The sequence below is a fragment of the Rhamphochromis longiceps genome, linkage group LG20 (assembly GCF_057381845.1).
Source record: "Rhamphochromis longiceps isolate RC_006_pf linkage group LG20, R_longiceps_female_GT1.1, whole genome shotgun sequence".
Classification (NCBI taxonomy): Eukaryota; Metazoa; Chordata; class Actinopteri; order Cichliformes; family Cichlidae; genus Rhamphochromis; species Rhamphochromis longiceps.
The window spans coordinates 15,439,545-15,454,751 of NC_140576.1; the positions used below are offsets into that span (position 1 = coordinate 15,439,545).

General features: G+C 40.2%; 1 protein-coding gene across 1 annotated transcript in view; it reads right to left on the bottom strand.

Moving 5' to 3' along the window:
• Positions 1-1,466: 1,466 nt before the first annotated feature.
• Positions 1,467-15,207, bottom strand: part of LOC146645113 (uncharacterized) — a 195,425-nt gene continuing 181,684 nt past the window's right edge. Inside the window, exons 3-5 of the mRNA XM_085394284.1 lie at positions 14,315-14,479; positions 3,061-3,285; positions 1,467-1,492 (exon numbers count right to left, since the gene is read on the bottom strand). Coding sequence (XP_085250410.1) covers positions 1,467-1,492; positions 3,061-3,285; positions 14,315-14,479 — 416 coding nt within the window. The remainder of the gene's footprint in view (positions 1,493-3,060; positions 3,286-14,314; positions 14,480-15,207) is intronic.

Genomic DNA, 15,207 nt, shown 5'->3' on the forward strand with positions numbered 1-15,207 from the left:
CTTCTTATCTACTGAAATTATTCAAGCATACAGGAATTCATAAAGCAGAGTAACTGGACTGCTTTGTCTGAATTACTCCTGGGTGGGTATATCTCAAATGGCTCTGCAGTGGTCTAGGTCATGTCTGAACATTTTCTAGTGTTCATTGGTGGCCACAGCTCCTCTTGTTCTATTCCTCAGAAGGGTCCCTCATCATATATGCTCCCTGTTGAACACATAACATAACATTTCCTTCCATGGGTCCTATACCAGCGGTACCCAACTTTTTTTGCACCACAGACTGGCTTATATCTGACAATAGAAACCTTGAAAACTATAAATTTACACCTGAACCTCAACTCGTACTGGTCTGTGGCCTGGCTTGTGGACCGCTGTCCTATACAATTTAAGTTAGGGCGTGACTATTTGAGCAGCCATCCATTGTGCCACAGTTTCAAATAATGGAGTAGAAGAAAGAATGTGAATATTGTTTACCCTAACACTAGCACAACACAGCAGTATCCATAACACGAACTGCACATTAGGTGAGCTTATATGGAGGTGAGTATCCTGCTTACAGTCAAGTTCTGAAGCACTCCATTCCTGTGTTTATGTTAGTTTTAAACAAAATGACATTTAAGCCTGTAAGCTGCAGCATTTTGAAAGAAACCAGGATACCGCTGCATGTATACATTGTATTCAGACAAGATCCTATACACCTTAAGCCAGCTGAGGTATGATAACACAGACCACAGCAGCAAAAAGGAACTGAGAAAGAAACTGGTGTCTCGAATTATGATGTTTTGTACTTATGCTTGATGTCTATCAAGCATAAGTACATGAAGTGCTCTAAAAGTGGACTTGGAACTTTAGTTACCTCAACTGGAGAAAGTACTTTATTAAACCAGGCTTGCATTTGTAGTCCCTTCATTGTAGTAAAAAGCCTTGTTTCTCTCTGTTCCTGTTTGACACATTAAACTTATTGCATTTTGTGATCATACTAAACATCCTGTAGCCTTTTCATATTAAAGGAGAGATCCTTCTTTACTTAATCAGACACTATTAAAGGACGGTGAAGCAAAGCCATTTTCAAAACATTAAAACACTACACTAAAATAATGAAAGCATTATATTGTTAACGCACTAAAATAAATTCTCACTCCTGCTGCCGTCCCGCTGAAGTCACTGTTCGTCATTCCTTTGTGTGCGTGTGTGTGTTTTAATCACTGAAATGAAGAACATTTGCTCCATATGTTTGATCTTAACCAGCCGGAGAGAAATGCAAGTTGTTGATGGTTTAATGTGCTGCACATGAGCAGGTAATTAGCTGTGCAAACTGATCGTAGCTGTGCAAATTTGTTTGGCAGCTCATTTAACAAGCTAAGGTGCAGAAAGAAAAGCCCGATAAGAAGGCTTCAGCTGGAAGGATGTGAGTAGTTTTTTAAAGTTTTGTGTGTTATGTGAGGCTGACACGTGGTTCATTCTAACTATCTGCCTTTGCTGTGACACAAGACTGAAATGACAACAGTATATGTTAAAATAACGCAATATAAGGCTCCATAATTTAGAATATTCCTGACATTTTCAATAATTCACATACATAAATACATAATTTGTTATATTATCATTGCAAGTATGTGTGTGTGATTTTTCCTTATTTATTTATTCTTTGTTTGTTTTATTTTTTCTTTATGAAAGGAAGCATATGTTTGTGCTTATATCTGTTTAATCTATCTTTTAAACTTTTATGCAATTTCTCCTTTTTAAAGGCACAGTGTGTAAAATTTGTCCACCACAATATACAGGTACATTTAGTAAAGAAAATAAGAGAAAAAAATACTATACAAAAATCAATACATTTCAATATCGCTACCGTTCTGATTCATTTACATATTGAAAGGGAGTGGGAAGAGCACTCCACATGTCTGTTGATTGCCGTAAACTGAATTCTGTTTTTTCACATCCCAGTTCAAATGCATTTGCCACTGTATGACAAATGTCATTTACCTCAGCTGTCAATATGACTGCAGTGTCAATTTGTCCGGTGTCCTGGGAGTCCGCTATAAGTCAGCGTGTCATCGAAATTGATGACAAACTGATTACAGCGATACCGAGGTGAGTTGTTGAGGATATCCTGAACATTTCTGTCAGTAAGCACTGCTGTTAGCTGCTGTTAGCTGGGATTATTGAAACTTTCTTTGAAGTGGATCTACCAATGATAGACTCAGGCACTTAGCGAATAAACTCTCTTATGATGTGAGAATGTAATCAAATTGTTTTTCAGAGGAAAAATGTGATTTTTAGGATACTCAAACCTAATGTTAGCCGCCATAATGTTAACTTACAACCTTCTTGTTGTTCTTTAGCCAACTCATTGTCACCTGTCCGGAGATGGGAGAATTTTGTGTCTGATCTGCTGACAATAAGTAATTGCCACAATATGAGACATAAATAGGCATGTTTATGCACATTTTCATGTGTTAGAGCCATGAGCTCAGTTCATTATATAATGCTTGAAGTGAGAAAAATGAGGAGGTGGAAAATGAGGGAGGAAGAGAAAGAAATTATGTAAATATACATGTCCAGTCTGCATGCCAAGTGTCCTTGGGCAATATACTAACCCCATGTTGTTCTCCGGTGCATCAACTGGAGTATGAATGTATGTGGATAAAAATTAGGAAGCACTTAGAAACAGTAGAAAAGGGTGCATTGTGCAAACTGATATGAATGGGTGAATGTACAAGTTGTGTAAAGCGCTTTGAGTGCTCAAGACAGAGTAGAAAAGCTCTATATAAGAACCATTTACCTTATTTGCGGTGGTCAGGCAGGTATAGCACTATTGGACAGGTAGAAAATTTTACAAAATACTTGCCATCTAACTATAATGGGCTAATCTCCAATACTCAAACCCATTTAAAGAGAGTGAAAGAGAGAGTGAAAGCATCAAAACCGCTGCCTAACCAGTTTAATGGATCACCCAGAAAGCTCCTGCTCCTTCAGGCTGTATTTCATCCCTTGAGTTCGACCTTAAAAATGTCATCTTAAACTCATGACTTCCTTCAGGGTTAAATAACAGCTTACCTTGATCCAGATCATACTCTTCCGTGGTGCTGACAAAGTGAGGTCTGGAGTAAAAGTTATGCGGCCCCGGCTGCTGGAGGCCCCCAAGGCTGAAGAGGCTTCGCTCATTTGAAGCACAGCAGGAAAAGACCCTCCGGCTGGGGATGCAGGAATAACGTGTCCAGCTCTTCATCTCCAGGTCAAAAGCCTCCAGTGCTGTCACCGGCATCTTTCCCTGGCGACCACCTGGAGGAGAGGGGAGAGAGATTCAATGAATTTATGATTATGACAAAGCTTTACAATTACAAGAGATTCTATTAAAATCCAGAGAAGTGAAATGTGAGCAAACTGACAAAGTCACCTGTGTATTATCATGAAGACATGGAAACTGCATGCCCCTTCTCATAAATGAAATATATTCCCAGAAATATTATCATGTGCACAAACAACAAGCCAAGGACAAATGCAAATTTTCTGTGTGACACTGTTTGTCCCTGTTTCCATTTCCTGTTTCATTGCTTTTTAATCCCCAGTGCCTGTCACATAGTTTCCTTGGCATTTATGTCAAAGTCTAGCGAGTGCACAGACCAGCGCTGGGACCACATTTCATTTTGGGCTGAAAGGAGAGCACAGCAGCAGGGAGCTCCCCTAGGACACTTAGGAGTTGTTTACTTCCACAAATCATAACTTAACCTTGTAAAATACGACTACAAGGGGAAGGCAAGCTTTGTGAGACAGAGAGAGAGAGAGAGAGCCTGCGTGGAGCGGGCAGTAAGAGTTTGAATGATGGGAACAGGGGGGTTGAAAGCAGCGCAGCACTGTGGGGGCCAGGGGTGAGAGGCAAATAGGGAGGGAGGCAGCGGAAAAAGAAGGGGGAAATGTAAAGAATATGAGAGAGTGACAGAGAAATTATAGAAAGCAATATAGAAAGAGAAAAACAGAATGTGGAGGAGTGAGAGAAGAAAGTGGAAGAGGGTCAGCTGGAGTGGGCAGAGTGGCAGAGAGATCGATAGCAGTAGCGAGACAAAGAGTCGAACTGTGTGGGAAGCATTACATGTGAGAAAAAGAGATTCCATGCAAAAGATTTGGTTGATTGGAGCAGAATCTACTGTGCATGGTTTTCCTTGAGAGTACATAGTTCACATATGGTTTTAGTGTTGCTGCAATACTCCACAGACTAACATTTTGGCAAAAGTGTAAAACAGAGAATCTGGACTGCTGCACTACTGAAGGAGACAGCTTTTGCACAAATCTACATATAATCACGGGTCTGAGCTGCATTCTAAACCAAATTCAGCTCAGCAAAAATAAGCCATCTGTATAATCTATATAACAGATGTATCTCTGTTATGTAGATTATACATACAGTGGGGCAAAAAAGTATTTAGTCAGCCACCGATTGTGCAAGTTCCCCCACTTAAAATTATGACAGAGGTCAGTAATTTGCACCAGAGGTACACTTCAACTGTGAGAGACAGAATGTGAAAAAAAAATCCATGAATTCACATGGTAGGATTTGTAAAGACTTTATTCGTAAATTAGGGTGGAAAATAAGTATTTGGTCACCTCAAACAAGGAAAATCTCTGGCTCTCACAGACCTGTAACGTCTTCTGTAAGAAGCTTTTCTGTCCCCCACTCGTTACCTGTATGAATGGCACCTGTTTGAACTCATCATCTGTATAAAAGACACCTGTCCACAGCCTCAAACAGTCAGACTCCAAACTCCGCCATGGCCAAGACCAAAGAGCTTTCGAAGGACACCAGGAAAAGTATTGTAGACCTGCACCAGACTGGGAAGAGTGAATCTACAATAGGCAAGCAGCTTGGTGTGAAAAAATCAACTGTGGGAGCAATCATCAGAAAATGGAAGACATACAAGACCACTGATAATCTCCCTCGATCTGGGGCTCCACGCAAGATCTCATCCCGTGGGGTCAAAATGATCATGAGAACGGTGAGCAAAGATCCCAGAACCACACGGGGGGACCTGGTGAATGACCTGCAGAGAGCTGGGACCAAAGTAACAAAGGTCACCATCAGTAACACACTACAACGGCAGGGAATCAAATCCCGCAGTGCCAGACGTGTTCCGCTGCTGAAGCCAGTGCATGTCCAGGCCCGTCTGAAGTTTGCCAGAGAGCACATGGATGATACAGCAGAGGATTGGGAGAATGTCATGTGGTCAGATGAAACCAAAGTAGAACTTTTTGGTATAAACTCAACTCGTCGTGTTTGGAGGAAGAAGAATACTGAGTTGCATCCCAAGAACACCATACCTACTGTGAAGCATGGGGGTGGAAACATCATGCTATGGGGCTGTTTTTCTGCCAAGGGGACAGGACGACTGATCCGTGTTAAGGACAGAATGAATGGGGCCATGTATCGTGAGATTTTGAGCCAAAACCTCCTTCCATCAGTGAGAACTTTGAAGATGAAACGAGGCTGGGTCTTCCAACATGACAATGATCCAAAACACACCGCCCGGGCAACAAAGGAGTGGCTCCGTAAGAAGCATTCGAAAGTCCTGGAGTGGCCTAGCCAGTCTCCAGACCTCAACCCCATAGAAAATCTGTGGCGGGAGTTGAAAGTCCGTGTTGCTCGGCAACAGCCCCAAAACATCACTGCTCTCGAGAAGATCTGCATGGAGGAATGGGCCAAAATACCAGCTACTGTGTGTGCAAACCTGGTAAAGACCTATAGTAAACGTTTGACCTCTGTTATTGCCAACAAAGGTTATGTTACAAAGTATTGAGTTGTATTTTTGTTATTGACCAAATACTTATTTTCCACCCTGATTTACGAATAAATTCTTTACAAATCCTACCATGTGGATTCATTGTTTTTTTTTTTCACATTCTGTCTCTCACAGTTGAAGTGTACCTCTGGTGCAAATTACTGACCTCTGTCATCATTTTAGGTGGGGGAACTTGCACAATCGGTGGCTGACTAAATACTATTTTGCCCCACTGTAACAGACAGAAATCTGGACAATAAAAAAAACCAAAAAACAAAAGAATCCATTAGTCTTTAGCCCGTTGCTTCATGAGCCTCCATAGCTAAAGGTAGAAGCCAGCGCTAAGGTACAATCATATAGCGGGAGACCCATGCATAATCAGCCTTACTGTATTATTAATATTTTAATTTGTTCCATTTTCTTACTAGGTTCTTTTAACGAAGATGAATTACGGTTAATTGATTTTCTGAATAGCTCTTTTTTTATTAGCAACTTGGTTAATTGTTATGACTGACAGATGCTGAGAATGAAGGAGCTTTGCAGACCACCATTTGGGATCGGTATGTAAGAGCATCAAAGGACTGTTTCATGAACTGTGTGGTTCACTGTTGTCTGTTTCAACAGCTGACAAGCTCCAAACACAATTTATCTATGTATTATTTGTAGCTAGTTAGTGAGAAAATACTAATCCTGCTAATCATTAATAATCATTTTGTGAGCATCCACAACAGTCCTAGGGAGTGAAAGACCAATATCAGTAATACAAATACCAATCAATACCACATCTCCAACCAGTCACTACTGTACAGGTTAAAATTACAGTCTGTCACCAGTGGAAGACAACAAGCATCCATACTTTGGCTCTACATTTGTACAGAGACAGGAAAAAGTGAAATTACATCCATTAAAATATGTTAATGTAGCAACAGTAAACTCCACCAACCTAATTAAACATTAGCTACCACTGAATCTGTGTCTGGGCTTTGTAACCATTTTAACATCAGAGCATTTTAAATTGGCATAATTAACATAGCAATTATTTAAAAAAAAGACTAAAGCATCCAAAACTAAAAAACTATTGCAAGCACCAAAACCTGCAGTGTATCAAATGGCCTCCTAAGGTGATATTAGTAGCGCATTCAGCATCACTGCTTACCAAGCTAGCCAGTATTGGCATAAGCTAAATTTCTCCAGGTATACTTTGTTGGTGAAATATGATCGCACGTGATTTCAAATCCTAACCTTCAGACTTCTATATGATATTACACAGAGAATAAATGAATAGGTTGGGTCTCAGGTGGGTATCTGAAAAACATTAGCATGTTAGCACTGTAGATGTGCAGTAAAGTCGCAGTAAACATTTGGGTAAGGGTAACATAAAAATAACATAGTGGCAGAGGTGTGCTCCCTGGCTCAACTGCAGGGGAGGAGTGGTGCAGTGAGCTCAAGGGGGCAGTGCCGGGGAGGCAGGTGAGAACACAGCTGGCGGTGTTTGGACTGATGAGTCTTTTTTGCCCTTTTTAGTGAGGCAGGAGACGAGAGACGGGGTTGTTGGAAAAGCTGAGACCAGCGCTGACCAGACTGTGGGTTGTTGCATAAAGAACCCTAAATAAACGAGACATCTCTGAGCATAAACAATGTGTGTGTGGAGTGCATTCTACAAATGTGAATTATAGAGCCTTCCTTATTTTTTTAATATAACCAATACTATCGGTGTAGCAATATTAGCTATTTGCTGATCAAAACTGTCATGTCAATTGTCAACAAATTTAAAATTTAAAAGAAGTAAGGAGGAGACAGGAGATCCACCTTTAGCGCATAAATGACTAAATAAATACCTACACATTGTAAATCTTAAGGAAAACTGTTTGTTTCATGTGTTAAAAATAATTTACATAGACATTCATTAGAGCAAATATACTAATATACATTTTTCAGTTGTAGCTATTATTAACTAAAACATCTTGTTTAACTTTATTTTATGAGTAAGTTAGCTACTGCTGTGCCAGATTGCTGTTGTCCTCTTTCATATTGTTTGCTCTTTATTCATGTCCATTCTGTGTTCCACATTGGCTGATAAGGAATATATATTACATTGTGGTTCAGTAACAAATGGTTGAAATGGTATATGTATGTTGCTGTAAGCATTTCTCACTTTTGCCTCCAGCAGAAGCCAACACTTGGATGTCTCCCAAGCTGCCAATAAAAAAAGAATAAGCAGGAAAACTGCCGTGTAATGGTGTGCATTCTGAGATTTGTGATGTTTGTTGTTACAGTAATTCATCAGCTATCCAAGATTCTTACTGGGGGTGAAAGTACAGACTGCTGGCTGGTTAAACACCATTTATGATTTACTTGTTGGCCTGATGCAGTAAATTCAGTGGTAAAAATGAAGATGTTTGTTTTTGTCATGATTTAGATTCTTTATCATTATTTGCTGCTGATGAAGTGTGGTGCAGTATTCATCCAGTGCTGTGTGTGTTTTTACACTAGTGTATTTGTTTCACTGAATAATCTTTTTCGTCATCCTTCACTTTGCTGACAACTGTTTTTCAGCTGCACGTGTGCTGATTGCTAACCACGACGCTGCTGCAAAATCCTTGATGTGTACTGTGAACACACGTAGGCAGGTAGGCACACGAATTTCAAAGCGCTGGGAAGCCTCGTGAGTTACGTCATTTGCCAGCAAGGCCACTGTTGACTGGGAACACAGGGAATTTAAATGAAAAGAGGTTCAAGCACCCGCTGAAGAGAACAACCCCCTCAAGTGCAGCAGCAGCTGTAGAAGCAGCATGAATGTGCAAGGTACGGTAAAGCTTTAACGCAATCCCAGCGAGAAGACATTACAGTCACAGAGAGAGAGAGAGAGACAGCTTAAAAAAACGGCATAAATTATTTATATTCTCTTGGTATATTACAAATTAGTCTGTGTCTAATGTGATATAATATGATTAAACTCCCATCTGTGCACAGACCACGTGGCTGCACTTTAGACTAGAGATGGACCGATCCGATATTACGTATCGGTATCGGTCCGATACTGACCTAAATTACTGGATCGGATATCGGAGAAAAATAAAAAATGTAATCCGATCCATTAAATATCACGAAAGCACCTCACAAAACTTGCAACACGCCTTAACTCACCTCAGAACGTTAGCACGTCAGAGCAGTATGCATCACGTGATAGAGCGGCTGTGGCATGGGGACCTGTCGGTGGTCTGGATAGCATTTGGAGCTTCGCTAGCAACCCAGCATTTCATCTCCGACAAAGTTATCCCGAGAGAAGTAAAGCAAGTGTGTAAGTCCATCTCTGAATGTAAAGCATTCCTGCGTTTTAAGCTTAACAAGCGATATATGGAGCGACTGCCTCTCCTGCTGCTACTTCAATCATGAAACTGCTTAACGATCAGCTGATCGGCTTTTCTGTCGCGAGTCCGTCTCTCTAGTTTGTTTTTGGCCCACTTTGCACCAGAAAGAGTAAACCAGCGGCTGAACAACAGCATCACGTTTAAGCTTGATCAGCTATTGTTAGAATGTATTTAATATTACTTTCTACTCCAGGATCTTTTTCTACGTAGCTGACGCTGGTAACTGTGCAGGGGCGGATCTAGCAAAGTTTAGCCAGGGGGGCCGATAGGGCATTAACAGGGAAAAGGGGGCACAAAGACATACTTTTCTTTCTTATTCTCATTTAAAATGTCTAGCTTTTAATAAATAATTATCTGACACCCAAAGTTTTAATTTGATGCAAAATGAATAGAAGTCCATTACTGTATATAGTAACTATTAAGTCTAATATATATACCCTAGTAAGCTATAGTACTTTTTCCCTTTGGGAAGGTACCATCTGTGCAGTCTGCAATTTTGTTGAAGAAAGATGTTGAATCTATTTAATATTTCTTGAAAAATAATTGATTTCTGTGCATTTTTTTTCACACTGCATCAAATTAAGGTTGATTACGTCGATTAAGCATCATGAGGTGGAGCGTGAGGGGTGGTTCCCTATTTTTTATTTTTTTATTTTTGTTGTTGCTGGGAGTTGGAACCCTATTAGTTAGGTTGCTTAATATTTATGCTAAGTACTCTTTAAAATACCAGAATAGGGAGGATGGTGTAGGTCTAAGTTTATTAGATTGATCAGTATTGCTGAACTATGAAATATTTTTTTTTGCATACAGGTATAACAGAATAGCTTTAGTGTAGTTGTTGTTTTAAACTTGAGTATGAACTTATACAAAATGCAGCAAGATATTTAAAAAACAGTTTTGTTGATTAAAAAACACTATATCGGATTCATATCGGTATCGGCAGATATCCAAATTTATGATATCGGTATCGGTATCGGACATAAAAAAGTGGTATCGTGCCATCTCTACTTTAGACTAGTCATCGCTCTCTGTCCCATGCACTTCCCGGCATCATTAGCTGCAGCCACACCAACATGAATGAGTTTACTCTTCTACTTAAAACTTAAAGATTTTCTTTGTTTGTTTTTGGATTTTTTTTGTTTATTTGTTTTTGTGGCTATTTTTACTATACCATGTGATTTTGTTGAAACTTAGGAGTTGGTTTTAAAGAAGAAGCCAATCTTTCCTCTTCTCCACTAAAGCAGCTGATATGCAAACATTTGTTGTCCAGGACACCAAGCAGAGGTGGAAAGTAGATGAAGTACACATATTTTGTTACTATAATTATTTAGAAGTGTCATATTTAATTGATATCTGTACTTCTGAATTTATTTTACATTATTTGCCATTTGTTTTTACTCACTACATTTTAACACAAAATCTCTACATTCTGCTCCTCACAATTTTAAAACGGGAACGTTTCAATAAACTTTAAGACATGTGGTGGGAGTTATTATTTCCTGTCATAATATGCCTGCAAACATCAAACTGATTTTAAGTTAAATGAAGCAAACAATAACATACAAAAGACATCATTTATAGGACAATCTTCACAGGATAAAGTTAGCCTGATTCATTTGAGATAGTATTGAAGAGCATAAAGTGACTGCATTTTTTTAACACGTTATTTCAAATGCTGTATTTCTTACTGCTCAACAAATATCTGCAAACACGCAAACACTGTGCAGTTTGACATACGATGCCTGCTGCATAAAAGTACAAAAGTATTGTTGTGTGTTGGACCGGTGGCCGTGGTGTTCAGTGTTAGGTTACATCATAGGTAGCAGACACTGAATTACATTTAAGGTGCTATGCCATTTCTTATAATAATAATAATGGATTGGATTTATATAGCGCTTTTCTAGGCACCCAAAGCGCTTTACAATACCACTATTCATTCACTCTCACATTCATACACTGGTGGAGGCAAGCTACAGTTGTAGCCACAGCTGCCCTGGGGCAGACTGACAGAAGCGAGGCTGCCATATCGTGCCATCGGCCCCTCTGGCCAACACCAGTAGGCAAGTAGGGTAAAGTGTCTTGCCCAAGGACACAACGACCAGGACAGAGAGCCCAGGGATCGAACCGGCGACCTTCCGGTTACAGATGCGATCCCCAACCCCCTGAGCCATGATGCAGTGCTAAAAGAGTGCAGGATGCGCCTGCACATCTGTTGTTTTTACGTGAATATAGAATTCGGTTTGCAGCCACATTGCCCAAATGTCGGCTTGTTTACCTGATGATGAAAGGGAGGTCACTTTGTGGCAGACAGCAATCATTTGTCAGGGTGATGGATGTTGTTGTTTGACCTGTGATAAACTGATTTCTTCACCATATATATATCAGTGTTACACTGAGTCATCAGATAAATGAACACCATCTGAACTCCACCTGCTTTGACCTCGTCTCTCTCTGTTTTCTCACACTTTATAACTCATGTGTGGGAGAGCTCATTACGAGGCAAACGGATATTCCCCAATTAATCTTTTAAAACACAGGAAACACTGATACAAGAAACACAGTGTTTCTTGTATCAGAACACTTTTGCATTGTTGTATTAATTTCACTTTTATTTGTTTTTCCATCAAGTCAAGCAAGATTAAAACTTATTAACTGACAAACTTCTACCTACCAACAGAACGTCAGTCCAATATTTATGCTCCATATACCTGAGATATAAGGGAAGCATCAGCTCAGCTTAAGGTACAAAAAGACCTTTAGGTGACTATTTAGGTCATTTACCCCCCTGATATGACCAATACCAGCAGTAGACATCAACCACCAACAATAAAGATCACTCTTATCCAGATATGTGACAAAACTGTTAGATTTAGGCACAGTCATTTGGTTTGGATTAAGAAATTGCTTCTTTGTTGCCAATAATAACAACATTACAGTAATATGCAGTATACCATAGCATAGGCTTAGGTTAATTTGTGGAAAAGTAATTATTAAGTAATAATTAAAAAGACTGGTTTGAAACAAAGGTCTCCATGTTACAGTGACCCATTAATCAACCCTCTTACAGCACAAGAGGACATGTGAATCTTTTGGGGGCATTTGACAGATGACTGCTGTGTCTCAAAACTCACAGAGTTCATTTGGAAATGAAATGTAAACACATTTTAAACACTAAAATTTTAAGTGTTGAAATAACCTCCAATTACTTTAAACAAAAAAATATTGATGGGTTACAAAGTCATTTCTAAGGTTTAGGGCGCTCGAGTAAATGACAGAGAAAGCCTTTATCCTTTAACTGGAAAACTTGAAACACTGGTGAAACTTCCCAGGAGTGGTCGGTCTGCCAAAATTACTCCAAGGATGCATCAGTGACTCATCCAGGAGGTCAGATAAGAACCCAGAACAACATTTAGATATATGTTGGCCGCACTTGTGTCAGCTAAGCTCAAAGTTCATGATTCAACAATAATTAAGAAACTGCACAAAAATGACATCCCTGTGGGAGGTCCAAGGGAAAAACCAATGAAAAAGACTAATTTCACATTCACTAAAAATCCATTGTAATGATGGGAACATGCTTTGTATTCATATCAAGAACTCCCTGAGTAAAGGTGGTTATCCCACCTGGACATTTGTTGTCTGGGAAGCTGGGAAGGCACCTAAAGAGAGCTCCAGGCAATCCAGAAGAGACAACTGCTGCCTAAGCACAAACCCTTAGTGATCCCTTATGTGTCAGGAGCATGGGAAAAGAGCTGAGATGCATTTTCTCTAAACACTCTGTGGCTTTCAAAACCTAAAACATGCTGCGCCAAAAATTGTCCACCCCAAGTATTCGGTCTCACGGCACAAACAGAGTAATGTAGTGTATGCTGTTAGGTGCCAGGAGGTTGCCATGCAACAACCTCTGGCTTTGCAGATGGCACAACACAGAATAGCCACCTTGTCAGACCAGGTCTCTGCAGTCTATTTACACCTACAGGCCAGTGGACACTCTTTCATTGATGAGGATGTGCACATCCAGGACAGGGAGGAACGCTGGTTTGAGCACAGAGTCAAAGAGACCATTTATGTGAAAAGCGAAAGACCATCTCTGAATCGAGGAGGGGGCCTAAGGCTACATCTTTCACCATCTTAAAATACTGTGATTGCAACCATTCCTCAACTATCTGTGAACGGTACTCATGGCCATTGATGATTGGTCTTTGATCATTGGTTGTTGATCGATGGTCATGCCATTTTGCATATTAATGATCAAGAAACAAACCTCCCAGCCCATTGTTTGGCACTGGTGCCAGTTTCAGTCCTTATGCAAATGTTCTGTTTAAAAGATTGGGGAAACCTGCAGTGAGCGGAGACTGAAGAAGTCACTTGGATGAGTGACGAAATGAACATACAGGCCTAGTATATTAAAATATGAATTTAATAAGAGGTACGTGAAATGATTAACTGTCAATATCAACTAGTGGTATTAAAATATGGATTAAACCTGAAGGTAGAATTTTGGCAAAACAGCAGGTTCAGACATCAGTCTTTGCTGAACCTGCACCTGTTCGCCTGTTCACCTGTTTTATTAGACCTGACATGGTCAGAGCTGCGTTCCCTGCTTACTCATTGTCACAGCTTTCCTTATTAATGTGTTTTTCATACTTCTTCTTTTCTACATCATGCATGATAGGCAGGGTGGTTTGCAAGAGGAAATTCATCTGTTACAAAGTTAAAGTACAGAAGCTTATTTAGTTGATAATGCTAGCTGTGTCTCTGATCTGAGCGTGGTAAAAGCAGACCAGCAGCAGTTTGTCCACAATGTGCATGTGCAAAGCACCAGAAAAATAACTGCTGGCCTCTTGCCCAGCTTCTGTCATTGTAAACAGGAGATAGACACACTCTCACAGACAGACAACTATACTTTGAGACTGATGTAAGAACAGCTTTCAGTAGAAATACCAAATGGTAACACAAGATGGCAGTGATCTAAAGGTTGGGTGCACATATTAAATGACAGTTAAGGAGCTTTAAGACAACGCTGTCTGAGACTAAAAGGAGAGAGATCAGCCTAATGGAGCACCACTGGCAGGAAGTCATGTATTTCTCTACAGCTTTAAGGTAAATGTCAGTATATGCTAACACGCACATGCTAGCAGTATAACATCTGCATGATGTATTTCCTACCCATCACGTAGATTTTGGTTCCTCTTACGAAGGGCGTGGCTCCATACCGCGGTGTGGGCATAGATGTCATTGGGTGCCATTGGTCCTTCTCTGCATCATACACCCTAACCAGGGCCTGTGGTGTTGTGTCTGCACCCATGCCCCCCAGCGCATACACTTTTCCATCTGCAGAGAGAAAAGAGAAAAAAAAGAGCTTATTAAGAGCTTTTTAAAGGATCTCATTACACTCTACTCTTAGTTCAACAGTGTTCAACTGTGGTCAGTATATTTGTTCTCAGCCTTGTTAAGCTAATGTGCAGTGAACTGAGGAAAAAACGCTGCCAACACCTCTCCGAAGGGCCAAGAGCTGCACTCTTTCATCTCGCCATTTCTGCTCTACCTGTCATGATGGCTATCCGTCTCATCCATCTACAGTTATCCAAACAATCTGCAATATCTATATCAAAAAACTGCCACACGAACAACTTTTTTCCACAAGGACACACACAAACACTCCTAAATGCTGCAGTGTCATTACAGAAAGGCAAGGGGGAAAGAGAGGGGAAGTGCTGAGCCAGCAAAGAAGGTGCTCCTGGTGATATACTGCAGGAGAAGGGGAAGAAAGGAAGAGGGAAGAGAAAAGAGAACAAAACGTAACAGAACAGAACTGATGAGAGATGGAGATTAACAGCCCATTAGTGCTCTAAGAAGTCGTGACAACTTAAATGTGGAGAAAGAGAGGGGGACAAGACTAGAGGGAACAGAGCAACTCAGTGAGCCAAGCAGATGGTGAACCAAGGAAGCTGTGACTTAAACTGTGAAGAATAGAGCAATAATAAATCTGTCACTCAGAATGCTATCCTCACACAGTTCAACACTTAGGACTGACTAAATCCTATTTTACTATTGTACAT